The sequence below is a fragment of the Papilio xuthus genome, unplaced genomic scaffold, assembly GCF_000836235.2.
Source record: "Papilio xuthus unplaced genomic scaffold, Pxut_1.1 DF828780.1, whole genome shotgun sequence".
NCBI lineage: Eukaryota > Metazoa > Arthropoda > Insecta > Lepidoptera > Papilionidae > Papilio > Papilio xuthus.
Genome location: NW_013529869.1, coordinates 539,511 through 565,896, shown reverse-complemented (window position 1 = coordinate 565,896; position 26,386 = coordinate 539,511). Strand labels below are relative to the sequence as shown.

Here is a 26,386-nt window from a genome sequence, read left to right as displayed (position 1 = left end):
TTCTAATTACATTTTATACATTATTATTTTACATTCAATAAAGAGAATTTGCTCTTAAATAGTAATCTAGGGTGACTACTAAATAAATTACAAATTAATTCAAAAAGACTTACGACGGTCCTAACTACTGCTATAACTATTATTGCAGATATTTATATACAGTCGTAAAAATTCAATGAAAATACGTTAAAAGGAGATTTTTATGTATCTTAATATACTATCATCGCATTGAATATAAAGGAAATTTTGGTCCAGCTAAATCCTATGCTAAGCACGATTCCTAGGAATGAGTAGACATGAACTTTTACAATGTACATTATAGGTTTCTTCTAAATATAGGAGAAAACATGCTTATTTTATTCATGCAAATCGAGATATTAAAATATATCAACAACATCAATTCAAATTGATACATATCACATTCTACTGTAAAAAATTTAAATGCATATTTATAAATATTTCTTAGTCTGTATATACACAAAGACACATTTTGCTTCATTGCTATTGCTTTACATTTTCATTATTGTAAATTTTATTCTTTTGCATAGAAATATTGTGCAATTATAAATTTACGAACATTTTATTCCAAATTTAAATTTTAACAAATGACAAACATGTTTCTGTTATAAAATATAATATTGTTTGAAAACATAAAGTGGTTCCAGTGTCCTCATTTACTAATCTCACTCAAGACAACCAATTTAACTAAATGCACTTTATTAAAATTATGAAAACATTTTGAGTACACTCTTATTAATTTCAATAACATAGTGAAATCCTTAATAATTACTAATATGCAATTATATAAATGACAAAGGTTTCTGGAGATAATGTCTACAATTTTACTACTTTCCATTCTTATGTCAATTATTTACGATAGAATTTTCAACACTTTAATGTTGGTCTAGCTTATAAATGATCAGTTTATACCTTTATTTGGTAATAATTAAGGCGAAATACTAAGTCACACTAACTACCGTCAATCTTTTCTAGAAGACGAGATTTTAGTTGAAAGTACTAATTAAAATAAAATGTTAGTACTTGAAATTTGAGATTGCTAGAACATGGCTTGATTATAATCCTATCATTTACTTTGAGTTTGGTTGTTTTTCAGTATTTATGTTTTTTTTTTATTACAGAGTGAGACTAATGAGTTAGAAATTCATTTGATGTTAATAACCGTTTAGTTTCACAAATATTCATAAGAGTATAAATGTTGTTTTTATACCAAAGTGGTAGCAATAATAATCAAACATAATGTGGTAAAACGACATTATTGTTTTCTTTTCAATAACGACATTAAAAACGTACGGCATTATAGAAAAATAAAGGAACATAATAAGCTTGTACAAAGAAAAAATTACATAACTTTAAACTAAAATTATTTAAATAAAAGTACATACTAGAAATAATTGATTCTTGAGAGAAATGTAATATTATTTATCTAAATGTGGCATTCCTGCCAGAGATGCATTTCATTACACAAGTATCGGAGAATTAATTCTCATTATGGCCTTACATTTAAGAATACGTTTTATCTTCTATATTTTTTTACAATTATTCTTTATGGAATATTACATTTACTTACGAGTTACAATGTTTACAATACAATGATTATTTTATATCAAATTCATAAGTTCACTACAATTACGAAGAAGTAATATCACTTTCTATCTTAAAACAATAAAAAAAATTTAAAATGAATACTTTATACAATTAAATTTGACAATAACCGTGAACAAATATCAAAACAAGTGTTGTAACATTGAATTAATAAATATTTTTAACGATTAAATAAAATATTCTAATGATAGTGTCGGGACAACTATTGTTACATGATACCAGATATGTAGAGATTTATTTCACTGCAGAAAAGTTTTGGATTTGGTTGTTTGTGTTGGATGCCACCCATGAGCTGAATACATCTCTGGAAACAAATTTATTTATTTGGATCGATTTTGGACCGAAAGCTTATGTGTAAGGTAAGTAAGTAATTTTGACAATTTTTTTTTTAACTTCGCGCTAACGAAATCGCGAGCGTCAACAAATATTTTCACCATAGACTGTCTGTACACTTTATGCCAAAACTAGATGTAGTCCGCGGAGTATGAAAAAAAGTTAATAAGTAGATTGTGTTCTTCCAGACTATGGTCTATATCTATGGCAAATTTCAGCAAGATCCATCATGCAGCCGTTCTGGAGGTACCTTCAAACAAACACTCATCCATCCAAAGCACTATTTCATTGGTTATCCATATTATTCCTCTGATTGTTATTTTAGGAATTTGATTGAAAAATACTTTTGCAAAACTCTAAGTTTTAAAGGTTGAATGAAATAGGTAGTACCAACCTGCAGTGGCTGACGACACATTCATTGGAGCAATACTCATCCTCCCATTCACTGTTAGCAATTGCGGGGTTGGTACATCCCTGTCGGATGCATGACGGTATGCCTCTGCTTTCACTTTGCTGAAACAATACTTAACAATAATGAAACAAGTTATCTTGTAATATCTGCTTATTACAAACTTTGACATATATTTATTTTTAATTATTATAAAACAGTATATTTTATAGTTTCAACAAAAAAAAATTTACATGTAAATGTGACTTAACTTTAATAAAAAATGAAAATTTTAGTTGGCACAATGAATTTTGTTAACATATTTTAACTATTTAAATTTTAGGCATTGTGAATTACATTAGAATAAAATGATTATTTTGTGTGATAATTACCTCGGGAGATTGTTGGGGCATGCCACCAGGATTGCCATTGTTGTTTGGCGATAGTGGTTCATTTTTTACTTTAGTGATTTGCTGTTGTGGAGGCTGATGTGTCTGATGCTGTTGTTGCTGCTGATGTTGTTGCTGTTGTTGTTGGTGTTGCTGCTGGTGTTGTTGCTGTTGCTGCTGGTGCTGTTGGTGTTGCTGCTGGTGTTGTTGCTGCTGCTGCTGGTGCTGTTGTTGTTGCTGTTGGTGCTGTTGTTGTTGTTGTTGCTGTTGGTGTTGCTGCTGCTGATGTTGCTGCTGCTGATGTTGATGTAATTGTTGTTGCTGATATTGTTGCACTTGATGAACTTGCTGCATCTAGAAAAAATTAACTAGATTAGTTGAGATTCTTATATGTCTATTGATATTTTGTTTAATTTTTTCTTCTTATATTTCAATGGAAACAATTATTTTAAAGTTACCTGTTGTGTGTGGTGGTACTGCATAGCTGTGTGTGCAGGGCCCATGGGTGGGGACTGTGTCTGTATCTGTCTGTACCCCGGCGGGGAGACACCGGGCGGTGATTGGAAATTATTGGGTGAGGGTGCCGGTTGATAACTCCTCGGCGACTGAGCAATTGTCGATTGGCAAGTTTGAGGTGACGCCGCTGGGTTTACCTGGTAACCCTGAGGACTTTGTCCTGGAACCCCCTGTCAAGGTAATGTTTTCTTTAACTTCTATTCATTAAAGTTGTTTCAAATCTTTAAGTAATTTAGAAATAAATAAACTGTGTAAAGTAAGAATCTAATAGCATTAAATGTATTAAAATCTGATGGCATTTTTTTTTATAAAAAGAATAGAATTGAATATTTTATAGCTTAAGTCTCTGCAGTAGTGTTTGAATAATGTAGGATTTTCTTACTTGGTATGCTTGCGGGGGATGTCCCATATTTCCCTGGTAATTTTGTGGAGTTTGTGGAGCATTGGGAGGGTAACCAGGTCCAGTTTGTCCCTGGTATGCATTTTGAGCTTGTCCTCCTGTATAGTTTTGTGAAGAAAATGTCTGCGGCGTAGAATTTGCGACATAGCCTTGTGGAGAATGACCATTATAGCTTTGTCCTTGGTAGTAGTTACCATAAGGAGGGTTTGAATTGGAATGATTATACATAACTGGGTTTTCTTGTTCTCCTCCCTAGAAAAAAAGTTTGATCATGTACTTGATTATAAAATCATAAAATCTAATCAAATGGACATATATTTGTCTGAACTTGAAGTAAAAATCCTATATATTAATAGATACTTATTGTTTCAATTCAATTCTACGACATTGTTTTCTTGTTGTCTCTCCGTTACTGCTACTTGGGTATATAGTGAGTATAGATAAATAATATGTACAACATTGATTGTTCTGCTATTTATAGCCCGCAATTTATTTGCAGTAAAGATACTGTCCACTGATCTCAATAAATGGATAGGTCATTGCTTGGAATTACAGCTTTAGCTTCATTCCAACTTGAACTTGATAAATGCACATGATAGGTTGAGATAAATTCTCACCCTGGGTAGAAAGGAAAGAATACGGAAAAAAATAATTATCTGTTATAAAGAATACGATGGTTTGTAACTTTAAACATACGAGACTAGACAAATTGTTTGATTACACAAAGATTTATTTTTGGTCTAATAAAAAAAGAAAAAGAACTACTGATTGAATACAATATGCATTTTGCGCAAAGTAAATAATATGTTGTTTAATACACTGAGCTTTGAGCCCTTTTTATTTTTTGTTAGATATTTTATAAAACTTAAAAAAACTTCAAATGCGTATTTTAACATACGGGAAAAAATCATAAGTAAGGTTATGTATAATTAAGGATATTTTTTACATTACGTATTTAAAGATATTTAAAAACAAGCCAATATATATTTTTAAACTAAAATAAAATGAAGAAAGAACGAAATCTCAAACCTTTTACCGGATTGCACAAGACAAAGAACAAAGACACCACTCACTTTTGTTCAATAATTTATAGTAAGAGATTTATTTTTAATTTACAATTAAAATAAACCTTTTTAAAATTAAGTTAAATCGTAAATAATAACGCACCAAGAAACACGATATCTCAATAAGTCTATTTATTTCGATTGAATTCGGCGAGGCTCGGAGATTGGCATCGGCAAAGCGTTTGAGTGTTGCCAACATAAATTCAACGTAAGGTGTGGTTGCGTTCGGAATCAATATTGTTCGTTGTACAATGTTCTTTGTTAAAAATATAAAAAGTTAATTTTTTGCTATATTTATCAACTAAGAACATTCAATATCAATCGGTTATATTATGAATATTTCTTATTTCCGCGGAATTGATAAATGTAACAGGGACTACGAAAAATTTGATTTGAAGAGGCAAACCCTAGGAAATATATATTAAGGCAGCAGATAAAATAAAGAATAGCAGACACAATTTCCGATGCTAACGTTTTTTTCGTGAACTTTAATAATGAGTTTGTATTCCTTTGTAATTAGCCTTTGGTGTGCTGTATTTTAATACCGGTGATAAGCAAACTATATCTGTGGAATTAGAGGGGAACACACCTTTTCCACTACGAGGCCAAAACGCGTCCTATTAATGCTATAAGTGGATAAAGGTTTTAACATATTATTTTTGCATATCGTCAACCCTTTCATTATCTTTGACAAAACAGAGATAAGAATATTATTTAAACAGGAATTTTGAACTCAGAAACCAACCTTCCCTCTTATTAATAATATACTTATTTTCGAAGAAAAGTGTTTGAGAAGAGTTCTGAGAAGACAACCGCATCCTTCGTATTTCTGACACTCTTGGAATAATAAAAGAATAAGGATAGTAAAAGAGTGGAGTTTTTCTTTGCTGTATAAGATAATGGGGGTGATATAAACGTTTCTTTTAATAAATAAAATTTATCACAAATTTTTTAGGTTCATGTTTTGTAGTGGATGCTTCACAGCCTTACCAGTTGTTCAACACTTACATAATATATAGGTTTTTAACTTAAAATTCAGACATTTTACAAATCCATTTTATATCCACCTTAGTATTGTTTTACTTCCTGAGGTTGCTAAGGTTCCAGCTCCCCTCAATTTAACAACATTTATGTAGTATATTTTTATATTAGAAAACTAGCGAAATGATTGATTGATGATTGAATTTAAGATTACAAATATCTTTTGCAGGTGTTATATTTATGAGCAGCAATAACATCTACCTTTCTTTGATCCTCTTTTTTATTTTATTATGTTTACAGTTCCATACTTACTTTTCCAGTTATCCACCTCTTGATTTCATCGAAGCATGACTTTAAATGACTAGTTATAATTTTATTAATAAGTAATGAAAATTTACCTTAGAAACAAGACTAGCTCTATATGCAGCTAAGGCCTTGAGATATTCTTTCTTGGCTACTTCAGTTTTCTGTTTGTAAACCTGTTTGAATAGAACATTTTAAAACATGTATAATAAATAAAAACAACTCATATTTTAAGTTCTTTTTCTTTAACTTACACTTTTATGTTCAGAATCAAGGCCATCCCACATTGATGCAACAATTTTGGACACTTCTCCAAAACTCGCATTAGGGTTTTGACCTTTGATTGCAGCTTGGGTATCACGAAAAAATAAGGCATACGCAGAGACAGGTCTGAAAAGATAAAAATCTCTATAGTATTCTTAAAACATGTTATAATAATTATGTAATAAAATTAATTATAATATCTTTACAACTTACTTTTGAGGTTCATTAGGATCCCGTTTCTTTTTCTTTTTTTGAACTTTAGGTTTCTTTTGCATTTGTCCACGATTAATACCATTGTCCATTGGTTCAGGGGATGACCTTTTAACACCTACGTTACTCACTCCTATCTGTTTAAAATGAAAACAATAATAAATTAGTATGAAGGAATAATATTTATAGTTCATTGGCAATACAAATCTAAAACTACTAAAGATTATAGACTAATAGATACTATATTAAAGCGATAAAATTTGCCTATACCTGATGAAGCGTAGTTTGTTGCTGCCGGCTCGCTGAGCAATAATGGATAGGCAGAAGACTTTCCGCATCACCAGGCAACTACCAACAAACAACCAATTGATTAGAATTTTCTACAACTGACAGGTTTTAATGTTATAAACAAAAAAGATTGTATGCCAATGAACTATGTGAAAACAAATAAAAAGAGTTAAATCATTGATGAGATAAATTTATGTGATTTTCACAATAAATAAAAATGGGCTGAGAGAGAAATGAACATATTTAAATAAATGATAATTTTTTAACAAAAAGATTATGTATGCTCCTATAATTGTTTATATTGGGTAGATATGATAACCAGCACCAAAAAACTTAATTTTTTTAGGCAAATCAAATAGATGGATTTCAATATAAAATCAAAGAAGAATATGGGGAAAATCAAGGTATGTTGCCTCTGTGTAGGTCCAGTAAATATTAAGTTATGTAATAAAAGAAAAAGGTGCTACAATTTAGTCCATATCATATTTATTATGTTCTTGCCATAATTAAAATGATACTGATGTCTACAAAGCATATACAATGATTATATAAGATTTGTTTATTTACCTGAGAATGTTGGGATGGTACACTGTCATCAGAATCATCACTGGTGGTTCCAGGTGGTGAAGCTTGCTGGGGTGATCCATACACTGGTCCAGGTTGAGTTGGAGTACTAGGAGTTGGTGGACCGCTCATTACTTGAGATGGTTGCATCATCAGCAGCCGCTGCTGCCCACCAGGTTGTTGTTGGATTATATAATTTCCAGCTGGAGCTCCAGCACCACTAAAAAAAGTTCTTAGTTAAATTGGATTAAGAATAAAAGTCCACGACAAGTAAAAAATTCATTAAAGCCCAATATGAAAATAAATTTGTATCTTCCAAAGTTTTAAATCTAATGTTAAACGTTAAAACAAAGTTTTTTATAATTTTTGACAATGTTTAACAATGTTTGTGTACAGGTGGTTCGGTAGTTGCCACTGACGAATAATAGATTTACTTTTAATTTAACAAACCTGTGTGATGTTACTGGTGTATGAGGTTCTTGCAAGTAGAGAGGTTGTTGATAAGAAGGTGCGCCGCCCGGTGGTGATAAGCCGTCTTGTGCCGGATTCATCATTCCAACCTAAGACAGTACAATTTCTTCATTTTAAGTAGTTTTAATCACTATTTTTCAAATGATGCATAGGATTGGTTTAAAGTAAACTCAAAAAGTTTAAAAAAGAAAAGAAAACAAAAAAAAGAAAAAGAACATAAGTTCACTGTTCAGTATTCATATGACAGATGATATTGAATAAATGGTTATGGCAATATTATGTTGATGTATGAATGTTGCCAAAGCATTAATGTTTGTAATAAGAAACACTGATGTTTTGATAACAAATGAAATGTGAATATCAATTTTAATGGCTTGTTACCCCAACATAAATTACATTTCGGTAACTTTTATATCTAAAAATAATAATAACTACTATTATAATTTATAATAAATGTGAATGTTTAGCAGAAGGTATCTCCAGAACCACTGCTAGGCCACTAATTATGTTTTTTTTTAATTCTGCGCGAAAAGAATTACTGTCGTCAGCTACTTAAAAATAAATATTTCAGTGACATTTATTTCATCTCACTTTTATTGTAGAAAAATCTAGTTACCTTTAACTTGCGCACAAACACAATATAACCATTAAACTCTACTAACTGTACACATGTTTAAAATAAGTTGATTCGAAACATTTTTTATGTAAAACTAGCTGTTGCACGCGACTTTGTATAATGACAGACAAAAAAGCGACAGATAAAAAATTGGTTTTTTGTTATGAGTAAGTAGCTTTCGTTATAAGAAATATGACATTTATTTTACAATATTATATAGACACTCCAGTTTTATTCATGGTATAAATACATATATTATTCTGTACAGATGAACTGTGGTTCGTCATATTCCATGGCGAACTATATTTTTGAATTTCACGGCTCTTCATATGCGATTTAATGTAGGTAAGCCGGCATAATTTTTAATCTGCCGCGTACGGGTAGTTAAAAATCCCTCACTGCCACAGTCGTGCGCGGGGCCTGCGGGGGTTTGTGCGGGGTAGTAAGCAAGCGACGGAAGTTGGACGGGAAAAGTAACAAATCGGACGTGTTGGTTTCCTAGCGTACATGATCGTCTAAGTTTACGGTTCCGCGTTCGGGTCGACGACGACGCGTCTATAGCTTGTTTACGAGAAGCGGTGCATCGGGTGTATCAGGAAGGCAGCGGGCGCTATTACGCTATTTGACCGTGATTTGATTGACATTGGCGGAGTGACCAGGCACCAGCAGGCGGTGAACGCGGCATCGTGTTGGTAGGTACACATACATCTAGTTACAATAATACGAAACTCTACGCAATACGTACTCTAAGGGTATTTGTCAAGCGGGTCCCGGAAACCTTTATGTACAGTACAAATATATTGTTATCTTTACTTTTTTTTTAAATGGTACGTATTTGTGTATGTGAAAGGCAGTAAAATCATACTGTAAAAGTCATTTAGAAAGAAATCGTCTTGTCGCAGTTTATAGGTTATAAATAAGTATAATTTTAAGAACTACAGTGATACGACTCTGGAGCAAATGGCTGGCTTCTCATAAATAGCGAAAACTTTTTCATCTATATAGATTAATGTAAGTTGACATTCATCATTCGTAATGTCTCAGAAAATGTTAGGAAATTACATCGTTTTTACGGTCGTGATATTTTACTGCCTCGTATCAAAGAAAACATCGTTATATTTTTCGAGAAAGAAGTCATATCTTTTAAGCGTGGTAATGTAGATAAGATACGGTTTAGGTGGTAAACAGGCGTACAAAAACTTTAGCTATTTTATTTAGATACGTTAGTATATTAATTATATGTCACATATCTTTTAAATTATTTAAATTATTAATCTTTTAAATATTAGAAAAGAATATTCGACAAATGAATACGTCAAATTAGAAAGCAATAATATCTACAATATGCTTAGAAAAACCTGTAAATTTTTCACCGTTGGATCAAGCTTTCATTTGTTTATTTATGCTATGTTTTTCTTTTATAAAATTTATGGAAAACTATTATTTGAATAAATATTAAGACTTCAATGTATTCAGAATGCAATTAACCCGTATTGTGGCAATATTTTTTTTTGAAGGAAAGCAAAAAACAAAGTTAAAAAAAAACTAAGTTAAAAATTATCTTACAGTGATCGTATATTTTTATAAAGTTGTATGTATGGTATACTATACAAAATGAACATAAGGATTAAAGTCGAAATCATTTAAATGCAAATAAATAGTTTTGAAAGTTACACGTATACTCGTACATTGAATTGTAGTACGCATGTTTGAATCTTATAATTTTATGTTGATAATACTTGTATCTAATAATATTAAACCGCAATATATACAAATCCCAAATATAAATGATTCACATAAAATAGTCAATGATAGCCATTGAACGGCGATTCAATTTCAATAAAAGCAATCTAAAAAGTAGGCCAGATAATCGAGGACGCATTTCGTAAAATTGGTATCGGCATGGCTGCAGAATAAATATATACAATTATAACAAACATTAATAACTTAGTAAACCTTACGAGTCACGGCTTTGGTCTCTGATTCCTACTAAATAGGTGCCCCTATTTAGCTAGTTTCATTCTAAAATTATAATAGCTCATCTAAAACGAATCTACAGAATATTAAATATTGTAAGTAATAAATAAGATGTAAATATTTTTGGCAAAATTTTACCAATAAAATTAAAAGAGAAAAGCGAAGTTATAGCTTTAAGAAATAGAATGCCTTTTACGACTGCGCAATCTAATTTTATGCGTGTTTCGAAATAAGTTCACTGCTTTCTATAATACTTGGTCTGTTTAATGAAAGGATAGGAACTAAGTTCATAACATCTAGTCTTGTCTATTTCTAATTAAGTTATCGAATACAATTAATAATTAAAAGTAATTTATTTTAAATAATTACAGTTTTATGCTACATGATTTATTTCTCTTTTATTTTTTCATTATTACATTCAAAAAAGTATTTAGCTCTAATATAAACGATGATATATAAATTACGTATAAGGTATTTACAAAACATTTTTATCGGAAGTATTTTATCGTAAACGAGTACGATAAGCTCTGTTTACCTTATTATATTTATCGTTGGATTCCGAGACCGAAATCTCCGAATAAAACATATCGTAATCCCTGGCATTATTATTGAAAAAAAAAAACAGAGATAACGATATATTTTAAACGGGTATTTTGGACTCGGAAACGCACGATTAGTAATTTAATATGATAGTATTGATTTGACCTCTAAATATCTTTATTAGAAGTTTTGCCACCGCGGCTACTATTTCTTTTGCAATCATGGCGCCCTCTGTGGTAATGTTATTAGGACAAATCGTTTATGTAGGCACGGAGAGACATTGTTCCCTAAGTGCTAAATCTAATGTCCGGTTTACATTGGTCATAATACTAACCTGTGGCGCGGAGTGGTGTATTTGTGCGTATTGTATTTGCGTGACGTGCGCAGCGCCACCTGGCGCATGCTGCCCGTGCATCAGTGGAATGTCAAACTCTTCGTCTCCAAAAGATGGCGTATGAAAGGTCTAAAACAATGAAAATTGAGAATATTAATGAGAGTAAAACGTTATTATTAGAGCAAATATTTGAATGAAAAGATATTTATCAGGATTTTAAAAATATATGTGTTAATTTTATGTTAATTAATAGATAAAAAGTTCGTTTTATTATTATATCTATGTGTACAAATACATATTTCGTAATTTGAATAACAATAAGAAAGTCGTTATGAGAAAATTATGTACCTACGAGAAGTTAATTCAACGAAATGGTAATAAAAAGCTCTTAGTGTAATTGTACCATTGTTGTTTTGCTCTATTGTGGCTTGTCGTGTCACAAGTCATTCATATTATTTTCTTCATATTTCTACATGACTAAAAAGTTTTTGAAAGGCCATATTTTTAACAATAATATTATCTGTGATGTTTAAAAGTAAACAGACTTTTTTATTCTCTGAGGTAGAAATTGGTAAGATCTTGTCCAACTTTCAAGAGTTACTACCGCACTACCGCAAAGGATTGGAACAAGTTGCCAGCCTCTGTTTTTCCGTCCAAATATGATATTGGGACCTTCAAAAGTAGAGTGAATAGGCACTTACTAAGCTAGCGCGTACCATCTTTCGACCAAATCTCCACTTCACCAGTTGGGATCGTGGTCAAGCGCTAGCTTATAAAACGTAAAAAAAAGAGTAGTAATTATGTACAACTTACCTGTTACAGATTTATCCCAGTTTAGTTTAGTTAATTTTAAAATTCGAAGCGATAGAGTAACCGCTACAATTATAACTAACATCAACATATTCTGTGACAGGAACAAATAGATTCAGTGTTTAAAACATTTACTTGTTACATTAACTCTTTAGCGATTTATAAATAATCGATGTAATATTAAAATTAAATTTAAATATTAACAATTCACTTGGAATATATTAAGTGCAAGGTTGCAAATCAATAGCGTTCAATTTGATCAGTGTACCAATTGCAGATGAATACATCAATCATAACGTTGTATTTCAAGGATAATATCGTCAGGAGCGTACACCGTTCTACAAGATTGAAACATTATTTTCCAATATGTTATTTAACATCAATAATTGTTAATATGTATTCGTATTTTTAACTTATTAACCCTTGAACCTATGAAATAGGTATCCAGGGTAATATAGATTATGTTGATTCTATTTTGTTTAACTCAAACTTCAAATGAACTTTTAATTAATTTACTGTATCCAAGGAAATTAGAGAATTGTAATTTTTGACAAGATCGTCCACCTTTCGCTTTAACATATTAGGAACGACATTTATTGTTCACAATGGGAAGTGTAATTTAGAGGATGGGAGCTCTCAATAGAAAATACGCGCTAAATACTTACTAATTATTACTTTACCTACCTTCTTGGTTGTTCGTGTAATAACTGAATTACAATACATATATCATTATACCCAGAAGATAAATAGAATAAAATAGGAATCTAATAACTAACCTGATCATTCATAGCGTACACGCTTTGCTTGGTATCACGAGGACCAGACAGTGATGTCTCAAGGCTTTCGGAACGCTGTAAAAAAAAACAAAATATATCTAAAATACTCGTTGAAAAAAAAATTAAAACTGTCAACTTATAAAATGTAAAATGCGATGTTTAAAAAACGAAACCACCTTTTATTTCGAATAAAGAATATTTTATAAGAGAGAAAGAATGCAGGTGTTCCGGGTAGTTTGCGCTCGGGTAAGAGCCATTTATAATGTCCTTAGTCATAATTTACTGAATAGATTAAAAAAATATAATGAATTTATATTTTGTATGGAAAATATATTTTTCTTTTTCTTTATTAAGCGATTGACGAGCGGTTAAGTGCCTTTTATGTTTAATAATAATAAATAAAGTAATAATCATGTTATTTCGATCAAACAGATAATGATATTTTTATCTTTATTTTTTTTTATAAAAACATATGACACTTTTTTTAAGAAGGTTTTAATTATACATCATAACAGGAGTTATTGCATTCAAAAATATTTTTGAATTGTGAAATTTTCATATTTTAAGCATTTTTTAATCTCAAATCTTACACTCATGTCACTTCTTAATGATTTAACCTTACTAATGTCATAAATTCTAATGTTCACATGGATATTTGTTAGAAGGTATCTTCAAAACGACTAAAGGGATCTCGATGAGGCGCAGATATAGAACATAGTCTGGAAGAACACATACGGTACTAATTATTATTTTTTATTTCGCGGAGATTAATTCGCTTGCAAACGCTCGTCAATAAAATAACACTGGTATCGTTTTTATAATACAACTGTCACTTCTGTTATTTCGTATGTCGTGAATTATGATTTGTAATAAATAAAAGCAGAGTTGTGTAGTTGAGAATGGCATTTGAACGCAACTTTATAGCCGTTTGATATTGCAATATTAAGAAATACTAACTGGATTGAGAATTGGCGCACTTGATTGCACGAATTAAATATTGTTGTCTTATTTATGAACAGGTTTCAATTGTTCATTTCATGTTATAAATAATAATATTCTAATTGCTAATTTTTATAATAAGATCACAAAAAGAAGTAGTAAGTGCCCCATTACAAAAGTAACACGGGTAGCGTGTTACATGTTACATTTAGGTAGTTTCAAGTCATGGGCGTCGCCAGACGATGATTTAGGCTATGTCTAGGGTGATTGGCAGACACTTATAATACGGTCTTAGTCGAAGCAATTTTTGAATCTACTTAAAAATTTCCAATTATCTAGGTGGGGGGAGGGGAGCAACTGCCCCTCCCTTCCACCTGTTGGCGCCCATTATTCAACTTTTTCTAATATGTAAAGTATAGGAAAGAGAATATGCCGGAGATAGGAAGTAAATAAACTTTTGATATTCATTCCCTCCTCCAATCAGTTAAAGGCAAGTTCTCTGCAACTTATTAACTTGTTGCAGCGGTCACTTCGTTGTTTTAGCGATATCAGCTTGTCACTCCTGTATCAACTATAAAAGCTTTATGATAAAAAATAAAATATCATCTATGATACATCTTAATTCTTACTAATATAAACGTGAATTTTTGGATGGATGTTTGTTTGATGTATCTCCAGAACGACTGCATTTGCTGATATTTGGCATAGGTGTAGAACATAGCTTGGAAAAACACATAGGCTACAAAGTAAGTTTTTTTAATCTACGCGGACGAGTCGAAGGCGATAGGTAGTTTTTAAATATTAACAGTCATGTAATCAATAAGAAAGTACTATTGTATTATTTTGTTCCTAGCTTTTCTGGAATTCGAACCCTGAACAATGATCTAAGGATCGGTAATCTTATATATAAAATTCTCGTGTCACAATTTTCGTTTCCATACTCCTCCGAAATGGCTTGACCGATTCTCATTAAATTTTTTGAGCATATATAGGAGGTCTGAGAATCGGCCAACATCTATTTTTCATCCCCTTAAATGTTAAGGGTAGTCCACCCTTAATTTTTATTTTTTTAGACAAACACGCGGACGGAGTCGCGGGCAACAGCTAATGTGTATATACAATTATCACCACAAAAAATATATCAAGTTATTATAAAATGTATAAAAGGAATCATTGTAACTTAAAGGCAATTTATACTTTAATTTAAATGAAAGAAGCTATTTCGAAGCAGTCCAAGTTGTAAATGGGAAACTTTTAAATTAACTTTTCGTTTGGAATTTATATCAAAAATAAGATTTTTTTTTCAATACTTGTTTTTCTTATTATTACTATATAATTTAGAAGGAGAAAAGAAATCTTATTATGTAAATAGCAAGTTATTGATATTAAATTAATACTACGTTTCTACATAGTTGCCGTAAAATAATTACTGTCTACATGGGTAGACATCATAATGTGATCGATAAATAAATACAGCAAATCAAATTATATGCTGTTATTTTGCCTACAATTTGTTAAACTTAAGGCCCAGAACCGTATGAAACTAAAACAGTAATAGTAATCTTCATGCGTATAAAAGCAAGATTATATTACTTACATGTCATTTAAAAAAATAGTAAAGGTGGTAAGCAAACGTCGTTGAACACTTCGGTGTTCCCGCTGCTCGTTTGCCCCCTTCTGTTATAAAAAAAAAAACAAATGGCAACTTAAATTCGCTTAAATAGTGAAGTGATCACTGCCCATAGACATCGCATTTCATAACATTCTTTATGCCCATGAAAATTTTACATATTATTAGCAGAGCTAAACGCAAAAACGGTAGCTCTATCACCGCGCCAGATATCCTCGTAAGACTATAGTCTAAAGTCCACAAATTGTAATTTGATAAGTAACATTTCGATTTATTAATTCATTATTCAGTGATACGACCGAAGTAGTTTATCCTTAGCAATTTGCATGTTTGGCAATGGAAAGAGATTGTCACTGTTTTTAAAGCTTTACACATGCCAAAATAATTTTAAATTTATATTCATAACTTTATTATTTATAGGACGAACTATCAATGTACGTGTTTGCTGGTAGCACACCTAAATTCAACAGTCAGAAGACGGATTAGAACTCACGATCTTTATTTTGCATTTGTACTTAGTTGTTAGCGCTCCAAAATTAGAGTTTTAACCATCGATTTCCGAGTTCAAATCCCCGTTTAAAACATATCATTTTCTCTGTTTTGATAAAGATGAGGATATGTTTTATACAGAGATTTTGATGTCAAAAACCCACGGTTAGAGTGATTGGCGATAAGTTAGTGTATGAACATAAAAATATTTAGTTTATTAAATAATATTTTAAAATATGAGGGTCCATCTTTTTTAAGACTTAAGGCTATAAAGTGATTTTTCAATGTTAGAAATATTTATTGGACGAAATAAGGGAGTGAGACTAACACCGCACCAAAAAAATTCATATAATTTGTGCCTTATGTCAAACAAAAGGTTTATGTTTGTATTATATGTTAATATTTCCAAGACAGAGTTTTTTTAACACTTTAGATTTATTAACAATGAGGTTTATGGCGATCCTTAAAGTTGATAGGGTTCAAAAATCAATCTATTGTGTTGCGACATAAGAAGCTTACATGGATTCGCGTTTGAGTTTAATATAGTAATTTTTACGAATCAGGTTAAATGATCCGATATTACGCGGTCAAATCATAAATAACAGACTCGTTTCACAACATTTTAGCTTTCAAATTTGTCCCTTAACAACCCTTTTATCGCACGCCGATATTAGACATTACAAGAAATCACGTCTATTGAAATATGTTTATTGAATAAATAATAAAGTATCGGAAGTAGTTTTTGCGATATATATTTAAGAATAAATTATCTTTTATAACCGCGTTGATGTCCACAACCATAATATCACTCACCTGTGCTCTAAGGGTTAAAACACGTGTTTATCTAAGCATTGTAACGGTATTTTTGGTGTAATACAGATATTTTCAAAGTACTGATATAAACAAGTGATATTTTTTTTGTATATTCTTCGTATTTATCAGCTCATAGATTATTATCGTGTGACTAAGAGACAAGATTATGTTAATTTATTCACAGTTATTCGTAAATATAGTCAAACAATATCTGACACGGTGTAAGAGGCGCAGTTATCGCGTTTAGATCTGTTACAAAATATATAAAACCTATTTATACACAAAAAATGCCACTAAAGAAAAAATACAAGATAGGGTGGCGCTAGTGAGCTATCATAATTTAGTTTGACTTATGTCCGCCTGGTCAGATAACGTTTTTCGTCTATAACTTAAATTCATTTATATTACTCAGCATAAATATTTAAATCCTACTTCGAATGATGTAAATGAAAAATAATATTTCGCGTACAAGTAGTTGCCTGTACAAGATGAATGAGGAAAACGAGCGAAAATTTGAAATGCAAGTTTCAAAGTTAGGTACGTTCGTAGTCCTTTTGGATGTGATAATATTCAATAGGATAATGATATGTTTTAAAAAGGTAATGAGAAAGATGGTTTGTCAACTTGTTTCTAACAAGCCTAAAGCGCCTTTATCCTGGGAATTAGCAAAGTTTTCCAACAATCGCTTGCCTCACAAAAATGGCACGGAATGCCACATGGCCTATCCCTATTTTTATACATACTTATTTTGCAAATCTGATATGATTTATTTTTGTCAAAATCTTAACTTATAACGCTAAAGATATTAAAGAATAAAAAATAGACCGGTGTGATATGATTTCAGTAAGAAAAACATTTAAAGCTCTTCGTGTCTAAGTCATAACATGAATACAATTTTAATCGGCGTTCCAAAAATCGATTGATCAATATTGTGTAGTGCCTTGACTACAAGTCGGTCTCATTCCTCTCAGACCGGTTTTTGTGGCTGTAGCACACCGGCTGCTGCGCCGCCAGCCCGCCACTACCAGACCTTTATACACATTGTACAGCCACGCCACGCCACTAACAACCAGCAAGTGAAAGGACACGCAGATAATTACTTTCTGTGCTATTTCCATTTTGTAACTTGTATCAAGTAAACATTACTACCTATTTCAATGCATACTCCAGCAAAAAGTTGAAAAAAAAACGATTTTAAATGCTAATTTATGCAGGCCAATTACAACATCCCGTCGTTTAAAAATGGAACGGTTAATGAATACCAAATTGATTTAATTTTTGCGACAATTCGAAATAAGAATGAACAAAACGTACTTTATCGATAAATCTTTATCGTAACGCTCTATTCATAACGATTGTATGATTGTAATATGTTTTTAGAGCGTGGAAAGTAGAAAGTTTAAAAGTGGGTAAGTTTAATATTCGTCAAAAACTATCTATTTGCTTATGTTGTTATGTAGCTTTGTACTTTTAATATGTTCGTGATACAATTATTGGATGATACAGGGACAAAACGCGTCCAATGTTTTTGAACGTATCGTAGCCGCACGGTTCTACTTCATAATAGATGTGGCCACACAACAGTGGTGGAGAACTCTTAAGGAGAACATAATTGCCGGTCGGTGACCTCGTTTAGTTCCTCCCACTAAAATAGCGTTAAATCAATTGATGTTATTACAATTGGAACGCATCGTAACCTGCTTACATTATGTATGGGAATATAAAGTTTATTTTCATTACAATAAGATTGAAATATACATTTTAAACATAATGGTAGTTTTTATTGAGCGTTTCTTCCAAAGTTATTTCAACATCGGTGATTGGAACATTTTAAGAGATGGAGTTATTATTTCTTTTAGTTTTAATAACATTCTTATTATAGTGTTGTTTTTTTTATTTGAAACTATCTTTTTAAATATATTCATCAGTATAAAAGCGTTATATTTGCTCAGATAATAATGTTTTAATTTATTAAAATATTCATAAGAATGTATAATACCTACTTCAATTATTTTATACTGTATGTTGTTATACTTACTAATATAAAGAGAAAAGATTTGTATTTTTGTATGGAACGAATAAACTCAAAAACTACTAAATCGATTTTAAAAATCCTTTTATCATTAGAAAGCTACGATATGACTGAGTGACATAGGGTATATTTCTTACTGGATTTACTTTTTAAATTCCGTGCGGACGAAGTCGCGGGTAAAAGCTATTATTCATATTTTGAGGTTCAAATTCATTAGTACGGCTAAGAGTCCAGTTCAAGAATTACCTATGACAGACTTTTTATAAATTGGCTAAGTCACCTCTAAGTTATGCTTATTTTAAATACTTTCGACATGTTACAAAATATTTCATCGTTTGAAATTCATAAATGTTTTGACATGGTAACACCACCAAATGTATTTGTTCGGTGAAAGTCAAATATAATACCAGTTTATAGGCCATTATTATATTCATGAGTTTTGATAAATATAAAAAAGTCCAAGGTTACAAGTTAAAGTATTTTAAGAAAATTGTAATGTTTTATACCTACATGACAATCACTAACATACGTTTCTTATCATAATATCAAGAGGTACCTACTGCTTACATATCTTACGTCCCACTTTGTCACCAGATAGTGATTTTTATCAGCATTTGTATACTTAATGATATTTTTATAACCTACTGCATTTACTCCAACGTTTAATACGTATAATTAATGTTTAAAACTACAGTGACGCCAAGTATAACAATGTTCTTTTTTTCTCCGAACTTGGTTACACCGTTTGAAATTAAATAAAGTTGAACAATTTAATTAGCCTTAACTTTGATTACATATTTTAACAAACTTTCTATCAATCGAGTATATCACATTGCATTAAAGAAAACATTATAAGTAATATTAAGTAGAAAGTTAATTACCCACCATTCAGGTCGTTGTGTCCGCCATATGTTTTATCCAGTGAAATTCATCTAATAAACTTCAAACATTAATTTAAAACGTTCCGGTTCCATGTAAGATCTAATTAATCTATCGAGGAAGTAAGAAATAAAACAATTAAAGTTCCTATTGTCGGAGCACTGAAATTGTTGCACAGTACGTTAGTGTCGTAACGTAGCACGTCGGGGCACAAAGTGGTGACACATAGAGTTTTTTTGTTAGTAATTGCCGCACTTCGATGTTAGCATTTAGTTCGTATTCGGCTTGAATGTTTGCGGAGCTGTATAGACACGCTAGGCACACGTGCGGACCGCGCGGGAAGACTGCGTGGCGGTCGCGGCGCGCGCCGCGGCGGGGCGCCGCGTTGCTCTAGTGCGCTCGCCATCCGCATCGCGCCGATGGCGCTGCTGCTACATGCAACCTAAACATTGCCTATGCCCTGTGTCTGAAAGCAATTGAAATCACCCATACTAAATTATTTTCACTGTCGAGAAAACTTCTTTAAGTTTAATTTCTAAACTATAGACTAATTTTGTGTCGATTAATACTGTAATTTGTCTCAAATTTAAAATTACATTGAAACATTTGAAAAGTTAATCACTAACAGCCGAGTGCTGAAATGATATTTAAATATGTAACAGTGTCTTAAATGATAAGGCCACGCTTAAACTTAAAAATTCTATCGAAATCTTGACGTTTTTCAGATTGTAGACGGCGGCGCTTACTTTAATTCGATTCGTTTCAGTTTTCGACCGTAGTACTTACATAATAATAATTTTCTGAAACAATTTATATAACTTACATTATTATACTGTGAAAATGAGACAGAGTTGGTCTTTGATCTTTTTGTGTGGGGTTACGATAGTTGTTCGGGGAGTATTATGTCGGTTGACTCCCAAGTTTTTACCTCGGATTCGGGATAGATTCCCGGAATGCGATAAGGGCTCATAACAGATAAATATTACGATGAGTTTAAACTGTTGACATTTGTAAAAATATTTATTGTCTCTGTGCTGTCAAAAATAATGGTAGGGATAACATAAATTAGTAAAAAATATCAATCCAGAGTAGTGCTAGGATTTGGTATTACAGCTTCATTATAAAATAACGATGAATAATGTATCAATAACATTTTAAAGTGAACATTTCCGATGTATTTATAACTCTTTGGATTTGTATGGGTAATAATTAAATTTTTACGAAGTAAAGTGCATTAAAATAATTTTAATTCACAATTCCGAAGCCACCGATTGTCTATTGAGGGAAAAATGTATGTGTGAAATTGAATTCCGCCCGTTGACCGAGCACTAAAGCATTATTTCACGGTATGCGATAGTATGCCGATAAAATATATATTGCCCGATATAAACGTCGGTGTTTTGTTTGTAAAATTGTATTCCATGTTGATGTCATTTAACTCATATTTATTGGTTTGCGTTTAATAATTTGGTAGAGATAATAAATTATAGGAACATCTTGGTTTGATATTACATTAATTAATGATTGTTAATGAATTATTTTAATAGACCGTCGGTAGCTCAGGGGTTAAAACACTTGACTTGTAATCTACAGGTCCTAGGTTCGAATCCTGCCATGTACCAATGTATTTTTTGATTTACATATTGTTAGGTAGAAAATCTGACACTGAGCCGATGTGCTGGCGCAGCACTAGCCTTACTAAAATGTCGACGTTTATGTCCCCTCACTAATCATTCTGACACTTGACTGGGTAACGAAAGCGCGCCATTCGTGCCAAAGGATTCTAACTAATAATGTCTAAAAGTATGTACATTTATCAAAGATACATACATATGTGTGAAGTCAAGCAATCCACACTGAGCCAGCGTGGTTGACTATGGCCTAGTCAACCCTTAACATCTTCCTGCATTTCTCCATATTTACTTTAAATCTGTCAAATTTATCGTTTTTCTTTCTTGCTATGTTCTTAAAAACAGATCCAACGTTTTCGCTTATTACAAAAGTTTAATATCATAACAATTTGACTACTTGACAACTCTAACTTAGAGTTGTCAAGTTAAAAATCAAGAAGTAAGTTACTGTGTAGACTAGTAGAATTTCTAGAATTACTACACATATTACATATTTGTAATAAAATATGTAAATATGTCGTGTAATATAGGGTCTAAATCTACTAATGTAATTGGTAATCAATTCATTTTTTGTCCGTATCAACGTAAACTTGTTTGCCTTGTATATGTTAACCGCTTAAAATGTTTGTTAGCAATTTTTAGCTGCAAACAGATACGAATATATCTAATTGGGACAATTTCATAATCGCAAATTCACAACGAAGGTCTTACGATGGTCTTACGTAATCAAGTCGCAACTGAGTAATTTCTATAATTTATTACTTACTAGTAATTCTAGCTTCTTTCGTGTACATACTGTAATAATGATATCGTTAAAACTATAATAAAATATTAAACAAACTTATGTATAAGTTCAATAGATATGAGTGAGATTAAATCGAAGAAATGATTTTAGAGTGGTTTAAAAACAAACATATACTATCGTACTATCTTAATAATATTATAAATGCGAATGTTTAGATGGATGGATTGGATGTTTCTTTGCATCTCCAGAACGGCTGAACGGATCTCGATGAAATTTGCCATACATACAGAACATAGTCTGGAAGACCACATATTTTACTTATTATGTTTTTTTTTAATTCCACGCGGACGGAGGCGATGGCTAGTAATAACATAGTTTAACCAATAATTACTGTCAACTACATAAAAATGAACTACGCAATAAATATTATAAAAATGATAAGTAACCATTTCATATATGAAGGCAAAGAAAAAAAAATACGATTCGAATTTAATTAAAATGTTTCTTATCAATAAATAAAACGTCGACTATAAATTTGTATTGCGAACAAACCGAGGAGTGGAACTTATTGCTATGTTTAATGAAAAACTTTAATGAGCCGGAGAAAGTTGCAAGAAGCTATTAATGGCGTTCTTCTTAATTATAACTTTTTCTTTAGATGAAAGATAGTTTCTAAAGTATATTTACAATACAATGTATATGTCACTGATTGACTTTGTATTTTGCCAGTTTATAATCTTACTAAATGTATTAATTGACAGCAAAATTGTGACAAGAATTACTTAACTATCTGCTACCTACATAGTTGACTGTCAGTCACTTACAACTTAACCTAAACTTAAGAAACGAACTTAAGACCTGAATGCCTCCTAATCGACCAATATTCAAGTAACAGCGCAAACTGATGGTATAGTTAGGCAAATCAACAATATACTTTCTAGAAACGGGTATAAAGGCGACTAAATCTACACGCTCGATTACGGCTACATTGATGACCAGTGTTTACAAATATTCAGATCGCAGACTCAGAATAGTCGAAGGTTTACAAGCAAAGAGGTTTAAACTTAAATCTAAGCGTATTTTTGTCTCCGGCTCGGCTTTGCGGTATCCCCAAAGCCAAGAGCGAGATGCCAGCAATAAACCACAAACGGGAGTCAATTCTAACCCGAAAACGGAATAATTTGAGTCTCTCAAGGCGTTTTACAAAAAAACTGAACTGTGATTGTAGATTGTAGAAGTAACTAGACACTAACTAGATGGATGGATGTTTGTATGAAGGTAACTCCGGAACGGCTCTACGGATCTTGATGAAATTTTGCACAGATGTAGAACATAATCTAGGAGAACACATAGGTTACTCATTAAGATTTTTTTATTTCGGGCGGACGGAGTCCATGGCGATAGTTAGTATATGTATTTCAAGTTTCAAATCAAGACAATGTGCAGGTTTCTTACAAACCTACGAGTTAAATAACATATAATACAAGTATATTTTATTGTACATTGCATACAAATAAATAAATAACTAATTAATACGATATTTAAATTAAAATGTAACCATTCACCTTTTTAAAAATAAAACTTTAAAAATAGTCAAGATTCGTCATGAAAAGAAGGTAATTGACTGATGTAATTATTAAATAACAGGCTCAACTTAACGGTTGTTGTATAACTTTTTTCCTTGAAATCAAGTTACAGTATAACTTGGTAACATTTGTTCCGTCGGTATTCGACACGATTGCACTTTAACCTTCAAAACTTATACATAAAATCAAACATGCTTGTACTAAGCGCCATAAAGAAGGTGACATAGATTTAACAATTAAATTGCTAAATAATTATTGAAACTGATGTAGAATTAACAACTTTTTATAGTTTATTTATAGCCGTTTGAAGTTTAAACATATAATTATAAAATTCTTATTTATTAGTTATAACGTAAAATGTAAGATGGATTCATAGTAATTATTAAAATTACATTTCTTTTCATAAATCTTTGATTATGCATTATCGAAATAGATTTAAATACACTTTTAATAAAATATTTAATATTTTAAAGATGCAAAATCAATCTTTGCGTGTTTCTTATATTTGAAATACTCTTTGCATTAAATATTTGTAATTAACTCAATATATTATAATTTAAATATAAGTTTCTTAATTACTATAATAGCTGTATAAATCATATTACAGTTTTTATTTTTTTAATACTCTTAAATTACTGTATCTACATATTTAAATTTTAACGTTGTAAAAATAAATAAGATTCTAAATGAATTCCAGTTTACCTTTAATTAAATTGGCGTGTAAGCGCGACGGCGAGATTCTTCCCGGAGCGCTACGAGTGCGAGCGAGACGGCTATATTTAAAATTGAAATTCCATATCGGAATATTTCATTTCACTCACCTTGTACATATTATACATTTTGTAGCATCTTTCTTGATCGTCCATGATAACTTGGGATTCCATTTTGAAATATCAAGGTTTTATGCACTATTTATATACGAGTTTTTGTTTTTATATCACTGTTTTAATTGTTTCTTTTGAAAACGAACTTCTTCCTTATATTGTCAATGTTAATTTTACTCATTTTTCTATAACGTAAGGATGTTTGAAAAAGATATCTTAAAATTTAACTTAAATATAAAACTTGCAAAAACAAATTAAGAATTTGTGTAGAAAAGTAAAGTCTTAAACAATCTTGCAAATTAAATTAAAGCTCCTATCAAATGATAGGAGTTAGTTAACTTTTTTAATTTGTTCGCATAATTTTCTTCAAGAAAAATGTAATCAACCGATTTCGTACACACGGTGTCATTTAATATGAATTTAATAAAATTAAACGAAACTTTCGTATTACCCGAAAAGGCATGAAGATAACATCAAAATAAATAAATGTTGGAATAAGAACAAAATGACGAAGATCAAAAAAGCAGGTACTTGAAAAAAATAAAAACAACAACAAATAGGAATAATCAAGGGGTGATTGTTTTACGAGGGCTTATCAATGGGACAGAGGTGCACAGTCGGAGCGAGTAGCGGGTTGCGAGGTGTCGTAGGCCGTGAGCGGGAGCGCCACGTGGCCGGCACGCGGCGCGAGCTGGCGCGGCGGGACACTTGCGGAGCCGCGAGGGAGCGCCGCCCGGAAACCGAGGTGCACCGGGGCTCCTCGAGCACAGAGAAGTGGCGGCCCGCGGCGCGCGCCCCCCTGCGCCGACGCCCCCTCGCGCGCACCCCACCCCGCACACGCCCCGCAGCCTTCGTCTCCGCGCCACCACTCACCCCGCATACTATATTCGCTTTAATCGCGAATTAAGGTCCCAGTAATGTTTCTGTGAGCTTAGAGCTTAATTTGATGATATTCATTACGTCAGACCCGAAACAATAACACGCCTCGTGTAGCGCTTTTAATTGATAAACGATTATACATGACATCCATTCATACTCTTTACAAATGGAATCAAGTTAAACGATGAAAAAGGCTCTCTTAAATATTGTAGATCGTAGACAAGTGTCCTTCTGAACAAGCCACTTGACCCGTCGCGACGGGGCAGCTCTGGGCCTTTATATCCGCATTATCTAACCTCATCTCACCTACTTTTGGTCACAAATTGTGTTTAACTTTAGTTGTGTGACACCTTTTTTGTTACCTCATAACATTTTTTGGATAAAATAAGTTAATCCTATAGTTTCCAAATGCTTGTAAGTGAGTCGTGAAATAAAATACCTGTTAAAAAATCGTACTTATTAATTGTAATCATGCTTATAACTTACGTATTTAGCTTTATAAATAAGTTAAGTAAAACTTATTCGGCCCACTGCGCTATTCATAGAAACGTTATGAATATTTTATCAATAGCGGGTTCTGATAGGTTACATCAATATTCGAGTTGCAATGGAAAGAAATGTTTGCGTGTTAGCAGGTAATGAAGTCAGAACAAGTAGTCACGTGACAAGAGCAAATGGTTACCGTGAGATTAAACAGTCAGTAATGCGATACCGTGTACAACATTTAAATAAATTTGTTTTGTATTTAATGCTATTAACATTTTATATATTTACATTGACAATAACAACACGATGTTAGTTTATTAAAATATATAGTATAGCATAATGTACTATCGACGTTTGGAATAATATGTAGGTTTTAACCACAGTACATAATTTTGATCCAAAGTTTTATAGACAAAAATATTTAGATATGAGTTATGACACTTAAGGTTGTCAGTGCAGATTGTAAATAAAGCCGAGTCAGTAATGTAACATGGATTATAGGAACTTTTTGTCATGTAACCATCAACTTGGTTGAAGCTAAGCTGGTTCACAACTGAACAACTAGTTCAGTTATTTATGATTTAATATCTTGTGAACATGGTTTTT

General features: G+C 31.7%; 1 protein-coding gene across 3 annotated transcripts; it reads right to left on the bottom strand.

Annotated features, from left to right (window-relative positions):
• Window positions 1-18: 18 nt before the first annotated feature.
• On the bottom strand, window positions 19-25,094 carry LOC106128340 (TOX high mobility group box family member 3). Of its 3 annotated transcripts, XM_013326666.1 has the most exons (15): window positions 24,867-25,094; window positions 24,413-24,600; window positions 12,848-12,922; window positions 11,262-11,390; window positions 7,774-7,883; window positions 7,327-7,543; window positions 6,742-6,819; window positions 6,475-6,608; window positions 6,252-6,387; window positions 6,093-6,173; window positions 3,632-3,901; window positions 3,192-3,419; window positions 2,737-3,087; window positions 2,351-2,469; window positions 19-1,927 (listed from the first exon to the last, which is right to left on the bottom strand). In XM_013326666.1, the coding sequence occupies exons 2-15, from the start codon at window positions 24,473-24,475 to the stop codon at window positions 1,858-1,860; spliced, it is 2,061 nt and encodes a 686-aa protein (XP_013182120.1). In that variant the 5' UTR covers window positions 24,476-24,600; window positions 24,867-25,094; the 3' UTR covers window positions 19-1,857. The 3 variants fall into 3 exon arrangements, with proteins under 3 accessions (XP_013182120.1, XP_013182122.1, XP_013182121.1); XM_013326668.1 differs by lacking the exon at window positions 6,742-6,819 and having other exon boundaries at window positions 24,867-25,092; XM_013326667.1 differs by lacking the exons at window positions 24,413-24,600; window positions 24,867-25,094 and adding an exon at window positions 19,636-20,000 and having other exon boundaries at window positions 20-1,927.
• Between the last annotated feature and the right edge of the window lie 1,292 nt (window positions 25,095-26,386).

What these genes read in the sequence shown, in the direction of transcription:
- LOC106128340 (XM_013326666.1), bottom strand. Translation starts at nt 24,475, where the DNA reads ATGGAATCCCAAGTTATCATGGACGATCAAGAAAGATGCTACAAAATG. An exon ending in TTGATTCTGAACATAAAAGT is followed by an intron (nt 6,174 to 6,251) that starts GTAAGTTAAAGA and finishes CTATTCAAACAG; the next exon opens with GTTTACAAACAGAAAACTGA. An exon ending in TGTGTCGTCAGCCACTGCAG is followed by an intron (nt 1,928 to 2,350) that starts GTTGGTACTACC and finishes ATTTGTTTCCAG; the next exon opens with AGATGTATTCAGCTCATGGG.